The sequence below is a fragment of the Miscanthus floridulus genome, chromosome 8 (genome assembly GCF_019320115.1).
Source record: "Miscanthus floridulus cultivar M001 chromosome 8, ASM1932011v1, whole genome shotgun sequence".
NCBI classification, from domain to species: domain Eukaryota; kingdom Viridiplantae; phylum Streptophyta; class Magnoliopsida; order Poales; family Poaceae; genus Miscanthus; species Miscanthus floridulus.
In genome coordinates, this window is record NC_089587.1 from 41,976,670 (window position 1) to 41,997,327 (window position 20,658).

Below are 20,658 nucleotides of genomic sequence, written 5' to 3' on the forward strand. Positions count from 1 at the left end.
AGGTGAAGCTCTATGTCTCGTGGAACGTGCTCACCATGGCACCCACAATGTGCAGCTCACCGTTTGATTCTAGATAGCTACGGTGGCAGAGCCCTGCTGGTGGCGACAGCGGTGGCAGCAGCGTCGCGGTTGGAGTAGCGCCGGTGGCGTTGCTGCTATAGACGGAGATTTTTCCAGTGCAGTCGATCACCAAGAACTTATCTTGTCAGTGGACGATGGACCCCACGGAGAACTCTAGTTTGGTGTCGAGCAGCGTCCATGCGCTGTCGACTCCAACCCGACAGAACACGGCCTCCGTGGAGCACCCAAGCATGGCCATGGCCACGCACTCGCGGTCGGCGGCGTCAGGCGGCGTCGAGAGCACGATCTCACGGAAGAACACGTCCCTCATGTCTTCTAGCTTGATGGCTCTGCCTACGGCATCCACGTCCCCATAGTCGTTGGTGGGATGGAGGACCCACAGGCCATAGACCCTAGACACGTGTTTCGATGAGGACACCGCCTCGACGTGTTCGCCTGCTGGCGGGAGCTCAACACGGGGGGCACGGGCACCGGCGAATGGATTCAGCAGCATCACAGACACCGCCTCGTCCATGAGCGCCAGCCACCCACATGAGGAGCCGCACGCCACCTTGCCGTGCACATCGGGCAGCGTCTTGGACAAGACCTTCTCCGGGATGCAGTAGAAGGCGACGCGGTCCGAGTCGGGGTCGAACGGGAGCAGCAGGAGCGGCCCGAAGGTCGCGAACGGGACGGCGGCGCGCCATGGGGAGCAAGCGGATCGGAACGACGCCGCATCGTGGCCTGATGCGAGAATCTGCCCGATGGACTCGAGGAGATCCTCTGGCAGGCCAGATCTCTAGTCAGGGAGAGGTAGGGACCTTCTCTTGGGATTGGGAGGCTGAGCCATGGAAGACAGATGACATCAACTATGGTTCACACAAGAAACAGCAAGCGAGGGCGTTGGAACACGTGAGCGTGAAACCAAATGAAAGGGGGAAAATGTTGTCCCTTTTGCAAATGCAAAGAAGGAAAGTAAATAAATGTAGGCAGATTTGGCAAGGTTCTTAGAAATGCAAAGAGGTTCCTTTTGTCTTAATTCTCTTTTCTTTTGTGTTAATTCTCTTTCCTTTTGGTCATTGCCATGTATGCTGGTGCATGCAAACATGCAATGTGTATATGGATAGCACAATAATTTTCTACTTCCTATTTTACCGTGATTTCTCTATCACATGACAGGCAATATTCAATCAAGAAGATGTCATGGGATCGCAGTACTTCCTATTTTGCCGTGATTCCTCTATCACATGACAGGCAATATTCAATCAAGGAGATGTCGTGGGATCGCAGGCGTGGGCAGACGGACGAACCAAAACAAATGTCGCACCAAAAAATGTCCACACTTTGTTCTTTTTAGTTGTGTAGGAGATAAGCAGTAAGCATAAGTGTCAAGGCATTACCTGCTGTAAATGAAAACCGAAAAGTATTATGATCCAACAGGAAGCAGTTGACATCAGTGCTTATTAAGCCCTAGGCAAGAACCAGGAAGAACATAATGAAATTGCTTGTGACGTAATGCTCAATATGTACTACTTAATATTCATGGGTAGTGATGAAACAGTGATGAAGTCATGGTGGTCAATCAGCAGAAGGATATAGGATAAGACAAGGGTGTGTCTCGTATCACCATGCAGCAATGAGCCCTATAATAAACTGAAAAAATAAATTGATAGTTGAACCAGAGAACTATGAGGAAGGTGTGTCTCGTACTCTTGTAGACCTAGCTAAACAGAAGCCCTCCAGCAAGCTTCAAGCCTGATGTGAGAGTGCAAGCCTGAAGAACAACACTCCTTGGGGCACCTGAAATTTGTGAAATTGTAGAAGATAAGCTGAAACTTGCTACTTGACCTAAGAAGATAAGCTGCAGCCATGTAACTTATACAACCAATTTAGAAGTTTGTGAAATTGTATCTGCATGTCTGCACGGTACACCCACAAAAAAACAACATGTGATGGGATCAGGGACGAAGCTAGGAAAAAATTTAGGAGGGGCTAAACAACGGCAATTAGCAAGAAAAGAGGTTCAGCAAATCTCAGTCCCTCCTACCTGTACATCTACAGCTGAAATTTCAGACGGCGGCTCTACGGGGCTTCGCTTGCTCGCGAGCGGTAGGGGGGCTGGAGCCCCCCTAGCCCCACCGCTGGCTCCGTGCCTGGATGGGATCGATTTTGTATTTTACCTTGGAGAGGGGGTGTTGGCCGTCACTACGGGTGGAGGAGTTGGCTCTGCTTCGCGATGGTGCTGCTTCCTGGTGGGTGGCTGGAGAGGCCGGCGCTGCTCCTAGCGCTGGAGCAGAGGACCATGACTGCGTCAGAGGATTAAGCGTATGGGGATTGGAGATTAACGGTGTGGGATCTGGTTCAGCAGATGGGGAATTGGGGATCGCCACCATCGAGGTGCAAGGCACGGGGGATACCTTGATGTCGCATAAATCCAAGGAGAACTTGACCGGGGAGGACGCCATGGCCAGCCCTGCGCGCATCACACCGCCCGAATCCGTGCCAGCGGCAGCGCTGGCATGGCCTCCCTCGAACCCTAGCTTTAGGGGGCACTCGACGTGCGACCCACTCGAGGGAATCCCTGTGGAGACGGCAGCGGCATCAGGTTGATGAACCACCATGCAGTGGAAGGCCCACCTCCGAACCCTTCTAGATCTAGATCTGAGAGGGGAAGCGACGATGGAAGAGGAGGGGGTGGTGGCCGCACCGGTGGAGGAAGGGGTGGTGGCCACGATGGTGGAAAAGGAGGGGGGCGGTGGCCGCGACGGTGGAAGGAGGGGGGCCATGGTGTCGGAGGAAGAGAGGAGGGGAGACGACGGGAGATGTGCTGTCGGTGGTAGAGAAGAGAGGGGGCGAGCGACAAATCGAGGGGGTGGGAGGCAGACGCGGACTTGATGTGAAGTCCATGGGATTGGATAATTTTTTCGGGTCTGGGAGCTTAGTATGTGTAACGCGTGTTTACGAGACACGTCTCCCATAAAATATCTTTAACATAGACGCGTCCTATTCCTATATCACAGACGTGTTTTCTTGGTCCACGTCTGTAGTAACAAGTTATCACAGACGTGTGTTGACCCGTCGATATATTACTGACGCTGTAATAACGAGTTATCACATACGCGTGTTGACCTCGCCGATATATTACAGACGCGTGTTGAAACGCGCGTTCGTTCCTGCATCTGTAGGGGACGCTGTTGGATATTACAGTTTTTTACGTAGTGAAGCAACCAGCGTGCATATGCCTTTGCAGAACCCCTTATGTTTCTCTGTGTTCCATGCTCTCTTCTCCCCGTCTTCCAAGCGTTGGTTGCTGCCATGTCGTCGCCACCCAGCAGAATGCCTCCGTGTCCACGTCCACGAAAAGCACGGGCTGAGTACTCCTATGTCCTATATATGGGATCGGTGACACTAGGCAATGTTGCCAAGATCAAGGAAAAAAAAACGCCAAGTACGTCTCTTGACCCCAAGTTTCATAACAAGATCTGCGCCTGCTCTGACCTTGGCAGCCACACACTGCTTTACACTGTCGATGCATCCTAGCATTGTTCTTTTTTTTCCCCAAATCACAGCTAGCTAGGCCCCAACCAATCAAACCTCCTGCTCCAATCCATGGAGTTGGCAGCGATTGATCGAAGTTGAGGTGGTGCACAGGAAAGGAAGGGGACGAACGCAGCAAAACAGTGCGTGCTCTGTGTGGACTCGTTGCTCGCGGCGCTCGTTGCAGGGTCCCGGCTCTCTTTGGTCTCGCACTGCACATGGGCGACTCCGCCTCCATTGCTGTGCTCGTCACCATGTCAGACTACAACACCACGATGGCAATGTACCAGCCCTCCTTCACCCTGCCGCATGCGCCATCTTCCAGCAGCTGGCCTGGTGTCCTCCCAAGGTTCGGCGGCGCCATCCGGCGTCATGAGCAGGGCAGTAACGGTCAGTAGTACACTAGTAGTGGTAGTTAGGAATGGTCCAGGACATCCACTGCATGCCTTGGTCCCGGCCATGTTCCTTCCGCGACGGTTCGGTCACGGGAGCAGGTGCGGACGCCCCTTGCTGGGGCATCGCGCACGCCGTGCTACCGTCCTCGCCGCAAGCAAACAACGAGCCACCTCCTCCCCCGGTGGCCTTTTGTGCGTGCCCGTCCGTGATCCCGGATAGTCCGCCGCGCTACAGCGGTTACAGTGGTCTCGTGCTCGTGCGAGCATGCATGCTCGTTCAAGCAGGGGCTAGCAGTTACTGGCACTGGCAGGCAGCAGCGTCCGTCTATATATCCGTCTCTCTCATGCACACTACTCACATTCCCTTGTCTCTTGCACACCCCCGCTTCCTGCTTGGTCGTTTCACTTCTTCCGATCCGTGCCACTGCCAGCCAGCTTGCGTTGTCAGATCTATCTATCCACCGTACCACAGTCCACGGCAGCGCTAACAATGGCGGCCGCCGCTCGCCTTCTTCTTCTTCGCGTCCTTGCGCTTCTCGCCGTCGCGCAGGCGGTCGTCGGGAAGAGCGCCGTGCTCTCTCTGCGGGAGTTGGACGGACGACGGGGTGCCGCGACGGAGACCCGGAGCCGGAGCAGCCGCTACGCCGACGCAAAGCTTGCGGAAATGCTAGGTACAGCACGTACCGTACTGGTGCTTTCTCAGCTCTGTGTAACAGAAACTTTGCATGCATTTGGAATGCTTGTTTAGTTCAAAAAAAACTTTCCCAAAAAGTGCTACAGTAACATTGTGTTTAGTTCGCGAATTTTGAGAATTTGGCTACCGCTTTCGTTTTTATTTGGCAATTATTGTTCAATCATGGACTAATTAGGTCCAAAACGTTCGTCTCGCAATTTCCAACCAAACTGTGCAATTAGTTTTTTTTCGTCTACATTTAATGCTACATGCACATAGCGTAAGATTCGATATGATGGTTACTGTAGCACTTTTTGGGAAAGTTTTTTTTTGAACTAAACAAGCATTCAATCAATGAAATGAACTCATGTGTTCGCATGCAGTTGCTGTCACATGCATGCTCACTTCCGCTTCCCCATTGCGTGTCTGTCATCTTCTTCAGGAGAGCACAAGAAAGCAGGGGCAGCAAGAAGAGCGACCACCGTGCTAGAGCTCAAGCGCCACTCCCTCATTGCCATCCCTGACGACCCCGCCGCCCGCGACCGCTACCTCCGCCGTCTCCTCGCAGCCGACGAATCGCGTGCCAACTCATTCCAGCTCCGCGACGACAACGACAGGGCAGCGGCAGCGGCCACGCGGTCCGGCTCGGCAGAGGTCCCGCTGACCTCCGGCATCCGGTTCCAGACGCTCAACTACGTCACCACCATCGCGCTCGGCGGCGGCAGCTCCGGCTCCGGCTCCCCCGCCGCGAACCTCACCGTCATCGTGGACACGGGAAGCGACCTCACCTGGGTGCAGTGCAAGCCCTGCTCCGCGTGCTACGCGCAGCGCGACCCGCTCTTCGACCCCGCGGGCTCCGCCACCTACGCCGCGGTCCGGTGCAACGCCTCCGCGTGCGCGGCCTCCCTCAAGGCGGCCACCGGCACGCCGGGATCCTGCGGTACCACCGGCGGCGGGGGAGGCAACGAGAGGTGCTACTACGCGCTGGCATACGGCGACGGGTCCTTCAGCCGCGGCGTGCTCGCCACGGACACGGTCGCGCTCGGCGGCGCCAGCCTGGACGCGTTCGTGTTCGGGTGCGGGCTCAGCAACCGCGGCCTGTTCGGCGGCACGGCGGGGCTCATGGGCTTCGGCCGCACCGAGCTGTCGCTGGTCTCCCAGACCGCGTCCCGGTACGGCGGCGTCTTCTCCTACTGCCTGCCGGCGGCCACCTCCGGCGACGCCTCGGGCTCGCTCTCCCTCGGCGGAGACGCGTCGTCCTACCGCAACACGACGCCCGTGGTCTACACCCGCATGATCGCCGACCCGGCGCAGCCGCCCTTCTACTTCCTCAACATCACCGGCGCGGCCGTCGGCGGCACCACCCTCACAGCGCAGGGGCTCGGCGCCACCAACGTGCTCATCGACTCCGGCACGGTGATCACGCGCCTGGCGCCGTCCGTGTACCGCGCCGTGCGCGCCGAGTTCACGCGCCAGTTCGGCGCGGCGGGCTACCCAACCGCCCCGGGGTTCTCGATCCTGGACACGTGTTACGACCTGACGGGGCACGACGAGGTGAAGGTGCCGCTGCTGACGTTGAGGCTGGAAGGCGGAGCGGACGTGACCGTGGACGCGGCCGGGATGCTGTTCGTGGTGAGGAAGGACGGCTCGCAGGTGTGCCTGGCCATGGCCAGTCTGTCGTACGAGGACCAGACGCCCATCATCGGCAACTACCAGCAGAAGAACAAGAGGGTGGTGTATGACACGGTGGGGTCCAGGCTAGGCTTCGCCGACGAGGACTGCAACTATGTATAGATAGAGGAGGATGTGGAGAGGATAAGTGAAAATCGGATGATGTCTAGTTATTTGTTGTATAAGCTATGTCCACCTAACTACTGAGTGTAGTTTGATGAAATTCCGTAGTTTTAATAAGACTTATAAATCCACACAATCAGGTGGCTCCAATTAGAATAGGGCATAATATACCGCAGAATATCATGAAAAACTTCTTAATAGACCGAAGGAAACAGCTATAGACATAGAGTGAAGAGAAAGAAATATGTATAAGATGTTACACTATTTAGTACTTGCACTGATATTCACTAAGCTTAGTCCCTAGCCAACATATCCTTTATAAGCTAGATAGAACAGAAGTTTATGTCCATTTGACCCCTTCTCCAGCATCACCCTAAAACAATATTCAGGTAGCCCTTGTGAATTCTATCTTCTTGGCAGATGAACAAGAGGTCTTGCAGATGATGACTCTAAATAACTTTGTCAAAGTTTGGCAGCTGAGAGTGAGGGTTTAACTGAAATTTCAATATCTCCAAATGTCTCTTTCCCTTGTTGGACATCAATGTAGTTGTAACTCTTCAGAACCTATAGGAAAAAACAAATAGATCTTATAAATAAAGTTCCAGATAACAAAAGAGACTACCTGCAGCCGCAACGTAAATGTAGAAATTGCATGTCAGTTATGTTACCGTTGTCTCAAAGAACATCCTTGCAGCTTGTTTTCTTGTTTTCCCTTCCAAAATTTTGTTCAAACTGAATTTTCCAGGCTGCTCATCTGATGATGGTGAAGTCACATGATCCTTAAAGAACAGTGCGACAGCCCTACAATACCATAATGAAAATGTCACAACTTCTACTCAAATAAGAATGGTACGATCAGCTCAAACACATCTTATTACCTTGTCCTAGTAGACATGCTTCCTAATCCGGTGGTTCCAGTACCTACACTAGATACCCCTCCAGGTGTACTCATGAGACCAGGGATCTCTGGTTGGTCATCATCTTCATTGATTGGAAAGAGGAAGGACATATTATCAGAGTCACGAGTACTTTGTCCAGGTAATGAATACTTCCCATCAGTTGATGGTATTTCAGAAACAGCAGTTCCTCCAAGCCTCCCATCAGTTGATGGTATTTCAGAAACGGCAGTTCCTCCAAGCCAAGATGGTGGAGTTCCACCGGGAGTTTTGTAAGGAGTGTCATTTTCTCTTATTGGAGATGGCACATCTATTGGCGAGAATCGGGGCAACTCGGGCAACATATCATCATCTGGTGCTGCACCTGCAGCTCCTGATGATTTTAGAGTTGGCAAAGGTTCAGGCTGTGCCTCTGCATTTCCTGGAGACGTTGGGGCGGGCTCATGGTAAGGCAGTTCCGCAGTTCCAGGAACATTTGGGCTTAGCAGCCGTTCAGGTGGTGCATTCTGACCATGATTTGCTACACCAGCCACATTGCTACACTCAGCATCAAGGCCACTGACACAGGGGAAGTTTCTCTCATAGGTTTCTTGAAGATTACTGCACATCCCTGAAAAAGGAACAATTCAGGGTATGAAATGGTTTCTTGAGATTGAACAAACTATACACCTCCAAGAAAATCAAAGAGCGTATAAGCTTACCATGCAGCAGAGGTTCAAGCAAGAAGCTGCCCTTTCTGTTAGTCCTGCTGAATCTCCACGTATCAAGGCTTGTTTGGGGTAGTTTTCTCCTCTTGCAGATCAACTCATCTAGTTCAGCACCACCAATTTGCTTACTCATACAGCTGCGCAAGAGAAGATGGAATTACCACAGGTACCAAAGAGTAGCTCAATTAAAATAACAGCATACTGAATTTATCATACCAAATGCACCATTTTAGATGGTAAAAGTATATGGATGGTATATTTTTGTAATGGAACAGGTCCTAAAATGTTCACCAGTAAGAGTAACCCAATTTCTAAATGAACATGTGAAATCAAATGGTAATGATGGGTATTGAGTTGTAGTGAATAAGCTGTTTAAGATATTGCTGATGGAGACAGTGTAGAACCTATACAGAATTTCCCCCAAAAAAAAGCATCCATACAGTGATACAGTTCCGTATATGCTAAAGAACCAAGCAGAGCCGATGCAATTAAGTGTGTAACTACATGTATGAATACACTTCTCTATAATAAACCTTGAACATTATTTTGTGCACCCCAAAATAGCTACCCTACATGCAGGTGTAGAATAGTGCCAACAACTACATGTTCCGTAGACCACAAAACAACATAAAAAATAGAACTTTGTTTCATAAATCATATAGATGTAAATGTATAAAAATAGAAGCCTGATCACTGTTTGTTCTTTGACTTGACTGCATCTCAAAGGTAGCACTGTGTATCATGAAGTTTGAAGTATCATGTATGCAATGCATTGGACATCAAAGACTATGGGGACTCAGGCCCTGCCTTAAGAAGGCCAGCATTGGATATTAGCATGCAGACTTTCAAGAACATAGGTACATCTTTTGACCAACGAACAATTCAAACTGCAAGCAATTGTTTTCTCTCAAAATAGAAATCACATTAATCATTGTTCCAAGTTATTCCACTGAAATATTGCTCAAATCATGTAAGAATCTTACATGCCAAAATTGAGGCTCAATTAAAACTTACTCATTGGAGAGCACAATTTCATAATCAAATTTCATCCCTCTCTTCCTCTTTCTATTGTTAACTTGTGTTTTTGGCCTTCTATTATGCTCATTCTCTTGTACTGGAGGTGGAGATGGCTGAAGCCCAAATTCAGGTAATGGAATGTCTAAAATCAGAGAAGTAAAACGAAATATGTATCAAGAGGAGTTGGACAAACAAACAAATACTTCAGGCACATAATGTGTCAGGACAAATACTAACCAAAATTTAGGGGCCCATCATCTACAAAAGCATCAAATGTGCTTGGTGTCCGTAAATTGGAAATGGATCTCCCAGGTACTTGTCGACCAGCCAAAGTTGTTTCGTCAATAACTGGAGGGGTGATAGCCTTGTTTTGCACAAAAGGTGAAGAATCATGGTCCAAATCCATGGGGTCATCATTTCCAAGGATTGACTCTGTTAACTTCAGGTGAGGAGACTCATGTGGAGCTTCACGCATTTTTTCGGGTGGATCTAGTGCTCCATCTGTCTGATTTGCTATGTTGGAATTTACCGGTGAATTGCCTATGGGAGGATCTATGGGAGCTTCTTCATTAGGATTGTTATTAGCTCCAAAACCATCATGAAATGGAGGGGACGTCCTGAACATGATTGCAAAGGAGACATGAATCCACAAGTAAAAAAGAGAGAAAGCATATTAAGAGACATACTCATCCAAAATTGCTGTAGGCCCCATGTGTAATGATGGACCAGGACCTGATTGCTCTACTCTGGCATCCTGCGCAGTGAAGTAAAATATTAGTGAACAAGAAAAAAGGAAAGAAAAAAAACAGTAGGATAGTATGAATACCTCATCAAGTTCTATCATCACATATTCTCCTTCTGCAAAACCAATCAGCTAGTTAAACGCAGAAGCCATGGTTGAACATTGTTTATCAATCAAAATAAAAACTAAGTTAGGGGTTCGACGCAGCTGATTGCTTCAAAAAAAGAATAAACAAGCATTCACTATAGTGAACTTTCCTTACCAGGCAAGGTAATCTGGTCACGAGTCTTCTGATGATTATCTGGTGTACTGCAGAGAGTTTAACAAAAAAAAATATTACATTGGTAGCATTTGCATTACATGACATAAAACAATGATGAAGAACATCAGTTCTTACTCCATCAGAGAAATTGCATCGTCCAAGTTTAGGTCGTCAAGATTTAGTGTTGGTGGTAATGTAATGGACTCAAATGGAGCACGGTCTGCATCAATTGGAAGATCAACTTGGACAGAAGCGAATGCAGTTCTTATTGTAGTTAGCATTCGATTACAATCTTGAAACAGGTATTGCACCTTCCATGAATAAATGCGAACTAGACCTAGAAGAAGATGCCCTGATAATCTTAGAGCAATTGGAACTTCAGGGAACATTATACTTTCTGAAAAGGCAAAAGGTATTCATTAGAAGACTAGGGAAGGATTTACAGAATAAATCACAGGGAAATGACAGCAAAATTCCCGAATGTAGGATAGAATCAAGAAGGTAGATACTGAGTCAGAACATACTAAGAAACAACTTTTCTAAGGAAATTATAACAGGACATGGTCATTTTAGAATAAATAAATCCAAAGAATAGAGTGAAATGAAGGCTGCTAACTTGCAGCAACCACAACTGACAAATCACTCAGTAACTTCCACTCTTCCCCACACCCAACCTAGGGCTCACCAAATCACAAGGATTTTGCTAATTGCCTTCAGTCCAACTAAATAAATAAATAAATAAATAAATAAAGGATGATCTTCCTCTTACAGACAAACACGAACAGCTACAAATACTACATAACTTCACGTGTTCTGTTCCAGGACTAATAAATGAGGCAAAAGATACATTAGTTTGCCTAATAATCTCACAAGTACATGCCTGGCTCAAAAGATCGTATCTTTGGCTATAAATAAGCCATATCGTCTGACAAACAGCCTATTGTAAACAATTGCAACAGGCTATGCCCCAACTTCCTGAGGACATGACTAAAGTACTTTTTTTCTTTTCTTTTGTGTTTCTGCATAAACTGTGACAAGAACCGTTCTTTACGTGAAATTCATAATGACTAACCGAAATACCAGCAGCGAACCGTAATTGGGAATATCATCTACACAAGAGTTCTGAACCAAAACCCAAAGAAGCCCCTTCTCCGTTTAACTTGCGGAATGCCAGTTGGGGACCAAATCCTCGCACAATTGGCCTTGCGTCGCATGATTCCACCGCATTTTCGCCGAAGGCCACAGGGAGCACCGCACCTTTAAGCCTCCGCCAGATGCTTCCAAGAATCCCTCGCCAAAGAAACAAAGGGAGGAGAAAAAGATCCTGCTTTTTTCTACCGGCGGTCCACAGAGGGAAGGGAAGGGGAAAAAAACGCGTCTTTGGGCGAGCGAGGGGCGGAGCCGACGGACCTGCATAGGTGGGGATGTCGATGCCGTCGATCTGCGGCTTCTTGATCTTGCGCTCGAGGTGCGCGGCGATCCACACGGTGCCCAGCGGGCTCTTCCGCGCGAGGATCGTGTGCGAGTAGAACATCCTCGGCAATCCCCTGTGCGGCTCACCGATAGGCGCTGGGGTTCAGGTAGCGGCGGCGGTGGCGCGGAGGAGGGCGACGCGACGGCGAGAGGATACGGGATGGGATTGCGAATTTGTTTTGTGGGGGGAAAGGTTTTGAGGCGAAGCCGGGAATGGCAGTTTCCAAATTCCATTGGATGAGGAGGCGGGAAGGCGGCTTTTGGCGCGCGGTTTTCGGGCGTCGTGGCGGGATGGATGTGCAACTTAGGTATGCCCTTGGGCTTGGGCCTTGGCTGAGGCGGGCCACACCGTCACGAGATGCCATATACTCCCTCTCTCGCTAAAAGACAGTGATTCTCCCTTCCTAAAAAGACAATAACTTTTAATTTTGACCTAACATATTTAATAAAATATTAATATTTATGGTACATAATTAGTATCATTAGGTAGATCGTTAAATATACTTTCATAATAGACTTATTTAGAGATATAAATGTGGCACATATTTTCTACAAACCTAGTCAAAGTAGAGAAAATTTAACTAGTACGATTCTCATAGCGACTCTTTTTTAGGGACGGAGGGAGTACTCTCGTTGCTGGTTGATGAGACATGCTCTCGTCGGCCCTGTTTGATGACACAAACATTTTGGATTCTCAAAGAAACATTTTTTTGTGTTTGTACTATGAGATTTTAGGTATTTCGCAGTGATTCTAGTTCATTTCAAGGAGAATCTGCATCCATAGCCAAACGTTTCACCGATTCTTACCAAGTGATTCATATCTCAACAAAGAAAAGTTTCTGGAGAGAATCTGTGTAATGTCTAGTTTTCCAAAGAAAACCAAGCTCGCCATACGTGTGCCCACGAAATCCACACATACAACAACAGAATGAAAAATATCAAAAACAATGTTATTAAGTAACATATACATAACTATATTAACACTTACATTAGAGTATCGCGGAACGGTAACTAATCCTCAGGCTCCATTCTCCATGGGACGGCTGACTAGGGGTGACATATGCCTAGCACTCATGTCAATCTTTAGGGAACCTCCATGTTTTTATCCATCTTTTGAGCAACTTTTGCTAGAGACTGGGGAGTGGGGGGAATAGCAAGGGTGAGCACATGTCGTACTCAACAAATATAACATGGCCAAATGAAGGCTCAAAGGCTCGACTGGGTTGAACTGTAGTAGGCATTTTTAGTAGACCAAGTTTTAATATTAAAAACTAAGTTGCTAAGTTATGCTTAAGCACCAATCCTCACATGATCATAAGCAATAGCAATATGACAATAATGATTAAATACGAGCATCAACATCATAGTACGCAACAAAGAAGGGATTTGGATGATGAACTCATACATAATACATTTTTTACCCTAGCTTAAACTAAACATAATAAATTTTATCCAAATATTAAAATCAATTAGTTTATTTAGTGTTTTCTAAATAACCAATGTATACCAAAAACAATAATTATAAGTGAGCATTTGTATCATCAGTATTATTAGTGTTCATCATCTATTCAGTGAGGAGCTCAGGCTGCTCTTGACCATGAGCACGGCTATTATAACAGTTTTACACTCTGTAGAGGTTGTACACTTTCACCATGAGTCATGATTTACCCTTTTGCCCGAGGCGGCCAACCTCTTGACCCACTTCCAAGGAAGGTCGGCAGGGTTCACTATGAAGTCTTTCAAAGGTTCGTCTAACAAGTATAGCCCACTAAGGATTCCCCATCAACTAGTAACATCCCTCCCCCAAGGTGTGACTAACTAAAAGACAAAGAAATCAAAGTGCACTCCCTTCGCAGGTCGCGGGATCAAACCAATCAGAGCCTCTCTTACGCCTTTCGGTAAGCTACACGAGCTGGAAAAAGGTCCTCATACTTGACTAAAGCCAGAGCCATGTAGCACTCATGGTTATACTGCAAGTCCCGGAGGAATCCACTTACAGATAAATCCTTAGGGAGAGGAACTAGAGCAACATAAAAACCCAATGCTCCAGCCCTCTTAACTCAAGTTGCTAAAAAGCATATTTTAACATTTATTGCATGTACCATTAGTCAAGTTACAGATCATGGTTATTTAATTGAGCGCTAGAATAAATACTACCTAGTGCATAATCCCACAATGTCAAGGTACAAGGTACAAAAGCTAGGATATTCTTACAGGAATCAAGATAGACACACGCATATGAATTAAGTGACGTTAGAGTGAATAGATAACAAGGATGAACCCATGATATACTTGCCTTTCACTTGCTTTACAACTAATGATAACCTCCTTGTAGAACCTTTGATCTTCTTTTCTACCGCTTGTGGCCTCTGGCGCTTACGTATGGTTCTCTTCTACTCGTAGCAAACACCAAACATAGAGAAACATACAAATAAGAAATAAAAAGCAACTAAGAACAGTACATCAATCATAGCAAAAGCTTTTAAAACAACTTGCTAAAAGAGGGCTCATTGCTACGATCATGAGAACAAAAGAAATGCCAAAAACGAAGCTACGGTTAAAAAGAAACGACTACCGAGACTTTTATCTCCTACAACTAAAAAGAACAAAGTGTGGATATTTTTTTGTGCGACATTTGTTTTGGTTCGTCCGTCTGCCCACGCCTGTGATCCCACGACATCTCCCGCATGCTATCCATATACACATTGCATGTTTGCATGCACCAGCACACATGGCAACGAGCAAAAGAAAAGAGAATTAACACAGAAGGAAAGAGAATTAAGACAAAATGAACATCTTTGCATTTCTGAGAATCTTGCCAAATCTGCCTACATTTAATTATTTCCCCTCTTTGCATTTGCAAAAGGAATAGTTTTTTCCTCCTTTAATTTGATTTCATGTTCACGTGTTTCATCGCCCTCGCTTGCTGTTTCTTCTACAACTAAAAAGAATAAAAGTAAGATAATTTTTTGGTGCGACTTTTTTTGGGGTCGCTCCTCCCTTCCGGCCATGCGATACCCCGCGCGATAGAAAAAGAAACTGCCATCCCTGCGATCCCCGCCTGCTTTGAAGGAAACAAATCGATCACCTGAGGCCACATGCATGGAAGGAAACAATCATGCGGTGCCCCTCTCTCGCTCGGTCAGATATCTTTCATCTCCACGTAAACCGGATCATATGGTATTGTTCATAATTTGGAGGGTATTAAATTTAGGCTGGGTGCATAGTAGGCCACCTAGCTTTGTTCTTGCAACTTCTACCTCTTTATGTGTTAGTCTTTGCCAATGGTATAATTTGTTCGCAAAGCTCAAGCAAGACAATTGGCAAAGATCAAGCAAGACGACTCAATGAGGTTGACTCTTAATATTAGTGTTTCCAGCATGTAGACCTAAAATTAAAAAGTGGCTGCTCCTTGAGAACATCAGTGGTGCCAAATAAAAGATGTGCAGGTTATATATGGTGAGACTAGTGAACCTTATGTAATTTCCTAAACGAATATTCACACCATTAGTATATAGGTCTATTTCCCTGTGTTTCTTCGTGCTCCCATTAGCATATAATATGAAAGTATTGTTGTGTTAATCATGACTTTCAGTAGACTACTCCCATTAGCATATACTTCCTCTGTCCTAAAATATAAGTCGTTATGGGATGCGTGTAGGTCAAACTTTCTCAACTTTGACTAGGTTTGTAAAAAATACATATAACATTTATATCTCCAAATAAGTTTATTATGAAAATATATTCAATGGTCTATGTAATGATACTAATTATGTATTATAAATATTAATATTCTTTTATATATAATTGGTCGAAGTTAAAAAAAATTGACTTCTCGGGAAGCGAGAATGAATTCTATTTTGGGACAAAGGGAGTATATAAAAGCAGTGTTGAAAATATTTTAACAATCAAGTTCGTCTCTGTCTGATTGGTAAGCTTAGACATTATAATGGCATAAAAAATTTCGACTCTCATGGACACCCTCATGGATCAGTGTAAAGCATCCTAATCCTACATCATACACAAATGGCAACCTTAAAGTTATGATATTTTCAAAGGGTGGACAATAAAGATCATCGTAGACGTTCTGGTATTAGAGTATATACGTGCAGGCACATAGACATGGTGGTGCAAGTGAGCAGCCAGCAGGAGTCAAGAGTTAGGGGGTGTTTGAATCCCAGGACTAAACTTTAGTCTCTGTCACAATGAATTTTTAGATATCAATTAGGAGAACTAAACATGAGGTAATTATAAAACTAATTACATAAGTTGTGGCTAATTCGTTTGCCAGCGCCGTATACAGGATGGTATGGATATGTGGTGGAACTTATTCGTGGATTTATTGGCGCATGAAAGAAATGGATATCAGAAATCTCTTCCTATCGGTATAAAAATGATCTTAGCCGCATCATGGAAAGATCTACACAGTAGAGTTTGTGAGCCTGCGACGCCACGCTCTCTGTGACTGTGTAAATTTCACGAACTTAGCTTTTTGGATTAAATATCACTTTAACGTTGGTCATATACTTTTACAGTATTGTTATCTTATCGTGCGATCCGTGTGTTTTTAGTATAAAAGTTTAGCTGTGCCTTAGCAATGCACGGACAAGAACCTATTTATATATATACTTGAACCTATGTGTACATGATTATATGGAGATGCAGCAAAACTTATTAATGGATTTATTGGCGCATGAAAGAAATGGATATCATAGAATTCTTTCTGCCGATATAAAATATTATCTTAGCTGTATCATGAAAAAGTCTATACAGTAGAGTTTGTGAGCCAGCGGCGTTACGCTCTCCGTGACTGTGTTAATTTCACGAACTTTACTTTTTGAATTAAATGTCACTTTGACGTCGGTATTTAATTTAACAGTATTATTATCTTATCGTGTGATCCGTGTGTTTTTAGTACAAAAGATTTAGTTGTTCCGTAGCAACGCACTGGTACGCTACCTAGTATTATATAAAAGAAAAAACATATATGCTTGATTTATTTTAATTAAGAAAAAACATGTGAAAAGTTGTTAAAACCATATTAGTCAAAACATAATTTTAATTCAAAAGCTGAGTTAAAACTACTCATATTTTATCCATAAACAATGCCAAGTTAAACTTTATCTTTACAAAAGAAAAAGTGTATGTGAAAGGACTAGTCGAGTTTATCACATATGCAACGTGTTTAAACTAAAGTAACTTAGAATTTAGAAGCAAATAATCACATTAATATTTTATGTATAAATTATCAAGTTATAAATCCTATATAGCTTTTAATTATAAATCCAATTACACAAGCATTAATCAATTTAGCATTTAAATTAATAAAATAAAATCATAAACACATCACATGAAAGACATTGCTGCTAACATATGAATAGTTTTCAAGACTTAAATAGGCCTTTAGCAAATTAAATTGTGCAAAAATCCATTTCAAAACCCTTCTCTGGAAATGGAAAAGCTTTCTTTTTCTTTTTTCCTTTTTCTCCTTGCTTGGCCTGCCTCCGCTTCCAGCCCAGCAGCGGCCCAGCTCCGCATTAGCCAGAGGCCCAGCTCCGCATTAGCCAGAGGCCAGCCTAGCGTCGCTCCCTCCTCCTCTCTAGCTGACAGCCGGACCTCGCCTGTCAGACACGCTTCTATCGCTGACGAGTGGGCCCCACTCGTCAGATCCTTCTTCCACCTCCGTCGGACCCGTTCTTCTCTGCTCTGCGCGTAGGAGCCGCCTACCCAAGGCTCCACGATCGATCCTACCCTCACCCTAGCTGGTCAAGGAAGTCAACGCCGTGATCTCCGCGCATCACGACCAGGCTGAGCCCCTCCTCTTCCCCATGCAGTCAGCACCGTCCTCTCCGGGCGCCATGGCCGGCATGTGCCCGAGCTCTACGACTCAGCCCTTCCCCTCGCCTCCTCCCCAATAAAAGTTGTCCTAGGGTTCCTCTCGTCAAGCCACGGCTGACACACCTATAGCTGGCCATTCGGGCCACCCAGCACGGGCTCGTGCCAGGCATGGCCCGGCACGGTAGAGCATGACGGGCCGCCGGGCCATGCCGCCCTAGTCCACCATGCCTAGCTGACGGCCCAGGCACGGCCCATTGGGTCACTTTTCGTGCCGGGCCGACTCGGAAAGCAGGGCCTTTTTAACAGGCCAGGCCGGCCTGAGGCCTGCATCAGCAGGGGAAGGGAGAGAGGGTAGGCCGGGCGCTACGGTCGAGGCGACCCGGGAGGAGAGCGCGGCGGAGGCCCTGACGGCGAGCGCGGCGACCTCCTCGCGCTACAGGCCACGGCGGTGCGCGGCGGCGGGCAGCACGAAGTAGATCTGCCCTGCGCGGAGCACCTTCGCGTCCCGCACCGCGGGCACCACGCCCTTGATCCCCATCCCATCCGCGTCGCATAGGAACCCATCGCTTTCACCGTCGGTGGGGAAGGCGTCGTAGCCGCCGGTGAGGGAAGTGGCTGCCGCAACTGCTGCTATTGGTGGGGAAGGGGCCACCTCCGCCGCTGCTGGTGGGGGGGAGGGGCCACTGCTGCTGGTGAAGAAAGGGGCCGCCATGTGTGCCGCGAGCGTGCCTGGGGTGGGGATTGAAAGTGCATCTAGCCCTTTAGTGGGTTTTGGATGATTGAATGACAACGTGATTAAAGGACTAACCCGTTTGCTAAGTGTGGACAGGTAATAGGTTATCTCACAGGTACTTAATGAAACCCAAAATGATGTGTTGTTGTGTAAACAATCTAGTTCAAGCATAAGACAACAATGCAAATGGAATTCATGCAAAGGCTTAATTATTGTGGGATTTCCATGTTCTATGTGAAAGCAAGCTTGTAAGAATTAATTAATGAGGCATAAGGGATTGCATATGGATTGGTCTCATATTTAAAGCTTGCTAAATTAAAATGAAAAAGATAACAATACATGAATGGATGATTCAACACAAGATGTGACTTGATGGCTTGAGATGGTGAAGATAGCAAGGAAAGGCTTCGAGGTACTAAGCAAGGGTGAAGGGCAAGTGATGGCTTGGCGGCCGAAGAACCTAGCTAGGGTGAAGAAGGAAGTACTTGCATTTAGTTGAGGTACTAATCAAGCTATGATGGCCACGTTTATGCGGAGGATCAAATCACTATTGGAGTGTTTGATGGAAGTGACTTGATACATTTGGGATTATTCAAATTTGATGAATGGAATCAAGTCACATGCTCAAGATGGCTATGCTCAAGTGAAAAGATCAACATCAACATGTTAGCACCCTTACTTGATGAAGATTGGAAGGGACGACATCAATTCAAAAGAGATCAACTCAAGTGGTATAAATTCATTTTTCCTTTGATCTTGAGTTTAATAGGTATGCCGTACTATTAAGAGGGATGCATCATGTTGATAGATAATGTTTTATAAGTGTTCAAGCCAACCCATGTGAGTCTTGAGTATTTGAGCGACAAAAGAGCTAACTGATTTCTTGCTGGTCTGGCAATACCGGACGTGTCCGGTATTCATACCGGAAGTGTCCGGTATTTGTCCAACAGCTGTGTCTAATTACAATTTGAGAATAAGCTATGGGCATGTATCTAAAATTCTATGAAAATCTTTAGATACAGGACAGTAGCCATGAGTGGACGACGGGAGCCGAGGTCCAAGCACAGGCATGATCCTGCACTTGAAAAGTATAAGAAGGCGAGACAGGAAATACATCCTGGCTTTAAGCCAACCAACAGGAGGACTACCAGAGCTGCCTCTAGTGTAGCAGCTCAGTATGCAGAGGGATCAGGGAGCTCTTCTTCTGATACTGACACTAATGAGTTCATAATGGAGTCTAGAGAAGAAAGAAAGAGGAAGAGTACTGATAGAGGATCAGATGGTGATAGCTCAGATGAGGAGTAGGAGATTAAGGAGGAGGAGCCAGTTCCTCTAGTTCAGCATCAACCTAGTCAGGGTATGCATTATGGTCTCCTTGAGACACGTTTGCCCAATGTGCCCTCTTATGTTCCCAGAGTTGACTATAGGGGAAAGGGTATGACCAGGAGAGCTAGAGATGAGCGAAGGGTTGATCCGGGGGGCTTACCTAAGGTTCAGTACAATCACTGCTTCCAGACAGCCTTTCACCTAGACTTCTACTCCAGTGTGATTCTCACCAGGAACCCAGTGATTGCCAGGTCTCAGTGGATTGACTAGCAATATATTAGAGAGTTGTAGAAGGCCTCAGTTGATCATGCCATTGCCATCTGCCAGAGCACAGGAGTTTATGAGATCATGGAGTTCTAGCATGACTGGAACACAGAGGTGGTAGCTCAGTTCTATGCTACTCTGTTCATTGAGGAGGATGAGAGGAGGATGCACTGGATGCTTGAGGGCCAATGGTACAGTGTTGACTATAATGTATTTGCCGCCCACCTTGGCTTCTCAGAGGATGATCTCCAGAGGGACAGGATCCACACCGAGCAGGTGTTACCTCCTGAGCAGCTCACCTACATGGACCCTCCAGGTGGTGAGAGAGAAGCAGTGGGCAAGGTTCTAGGTATTCACCCTACCTACAGATACCTGGACAGGATGTTCAGGAAGACTATCGACTGCAAGGGTGGAGACAAGGGCAACATTGTAGATTACTCCAGGAACCTACTCCACAGGATGGCACCTAATGCTCGGCCTTTCAGCGTATTTGACTTCATTTGGTCTGAGATCAGGAGTGTGGGAGAGAGGCCCCTCAAGGGCTGTGGTTTTGCTCCTTATATCATGCATATGATTGAGCAGGTGACAGGGCCAGTGTTTTCCTAAACGCTAAACGGTAAACAGTCGGTCACCTACCGTTTAGCTATTATTCGGGCTAAACGGTCCACTAAACGGGCTAAACGGTCAATTAAACGGGGTAAACGGACGATTAAACGGAAACGGACGGAAACGGCGCACCACCGTGTAGCGTGTACACGGCGTGTACACGGGCTACACGGCCGTGTAGGCGAACAGTGGACAGGGCACACATTCGAGTATGACAAGATTCACAAGGCCCTAAAGATTGTTGTAGATCTGCCTAAGACAGGGTTACCTCCGGTAGGACCAGGAGGAGCAGCAGTAGCACTAGAGGCAGATGCACCTGGGAGTGGTGCACCAGC

The 20,658-nt window shown here is 46.7% G+C and overlaps 3 protein-coding genes across 4 annotated transcripts; 1 reads left to right on the top strand and 2 right to left on the bottom strand.

Annotated features, from left to right (window-relative positions):
- Nucleotides 1–205: 205 nt before the first annotated feature.
- LOC136468935 (uncharacterized) lies at nt 206–2,525 on the bottom strand. The gene is made up of 3 exons (XM_066467328.1): nt 2,478–2,525; nt 1,461–1,463; nt 206–859 (listed from the first exon to the last, which is right to left on the bottom strand). Exons 1-3 carry the CDS (start codon nt 2,523–2,525, stop codon nt 206–208), a joined length of 705 nt encoding a protein of 234 aa, XP_066323425.1.
- Nucleotides 2,526–4,367: 1,842 nt separating this feature from the next.
- Nucleotides 4,368–6,602, top strand: LOC136471759 (aspartyl protease family protein At5g10770-like). Its single transcript, XM_066469514.1, has 2 exons — nt 4,368–4,663; nt 5,108–6,602. The coding sequence occupies exons 1-2, from the start codon at nt 4,483–4,485 to the stop codon at nt 6,457–6,459; spliced, it is 1,533 nt and encodes a 510-aa protein (XP_066325611.1). The 5' UTR covers nt 4,368–4,482; the 3' UTR covers nt 6,460–6,602.
- Nucleotides 6,603–6,882: 280 nt separating this feature from the next.
- Nucleotides 6,883–11,727, bottom strand: LOC136471758 (sister chromatid cohesion 1 protein 3-like). Of its 2 annotated transcripts, XM_066469513.1 has the most exons (12): nt 11,494–11,530; nt 10,395–10,480; nt 10,219–10,303; nt 10,084–10,130; nt 9,906–9,937; nt 9,766–9,833; nt 9,317–9,696; nt 9,077–9,221; nt 8,057–8,199; nt 7,338–7,965; nt 7,128–7,260; nt 6,883–7,023 (listed from the first exon to the last, which is right to left on the bottom strand). In XM_066469513.1, the coding sequence occupies exons 2-12, from the start codon at nt 10,399–10,401 to the stop codon at nt 6,922–6,924; spliced, it is 1,770 nt and encodes a 589-aa protein (XP_066325610.1). In that variant the 5' UTR covers nt 10,402–10,480; nt 11,494–11,530; the 3' UTR covers nt 6,883–6,921. The 2 variants fall into 2 exon arrangements, with proteins under 2 accessions (XP_066325610.1, XP_066325609.1); XM_066469512.1 differs by having other exon boundaries at nt 10,219–10,480; nt 11,494–11,727.
- Nucleotides 11,728–20,658: the final 8,931 nt, after the last annotated feature.

Excerpts from the sequence above, each read along its gene's own strand:
- LOC136468935 (XM_066467328.1), bottom strand. The coding sequence starts at position 2,525 with ATGGCGTCCTCCCCGGTCAAGTTCTCCTTGGATTTATGCGACATCAAG.
- LOC136471759 (XM_066469514.1), top strand. The coding sequence starts at position 4,483 with ATGGCGGCCGCCGCTCGCCTTCTTCTTCTTCGCGTCCTTGCGCTTCTC. Across the intron at positions 4,664-5,107 it reads AAAGCTTGCGGAAATGCTAG|GAGAGCACAAGAAAGCAGGG; the intron begins GTACAGCACGTA and ends CATCTTCTTCAG.
- LOC136471758 (XM_066469512.1), bottom strand. The coding sequence starts at position 11,617 with ATGTTCTACTCGCACACGATCCTCGCGCGGAAGAGCCCGCTGGGCACC. Across the intron at positions 9,697-9,765 it reads CCTACAGCAATTTTGGATGA|GACGTCCCCTCCATTTCATG; the intron begins GTATGTCTCTTA and ends AATCATGTTCAG. Across the intron at positions 7,966-8,056 it reads GCTTGAACCTCTGCTGCATG|GGATGTGCAGTAATCTTCAA; the intron begins GTAAGCTTATAC and ends TTCCTTTTTCAG.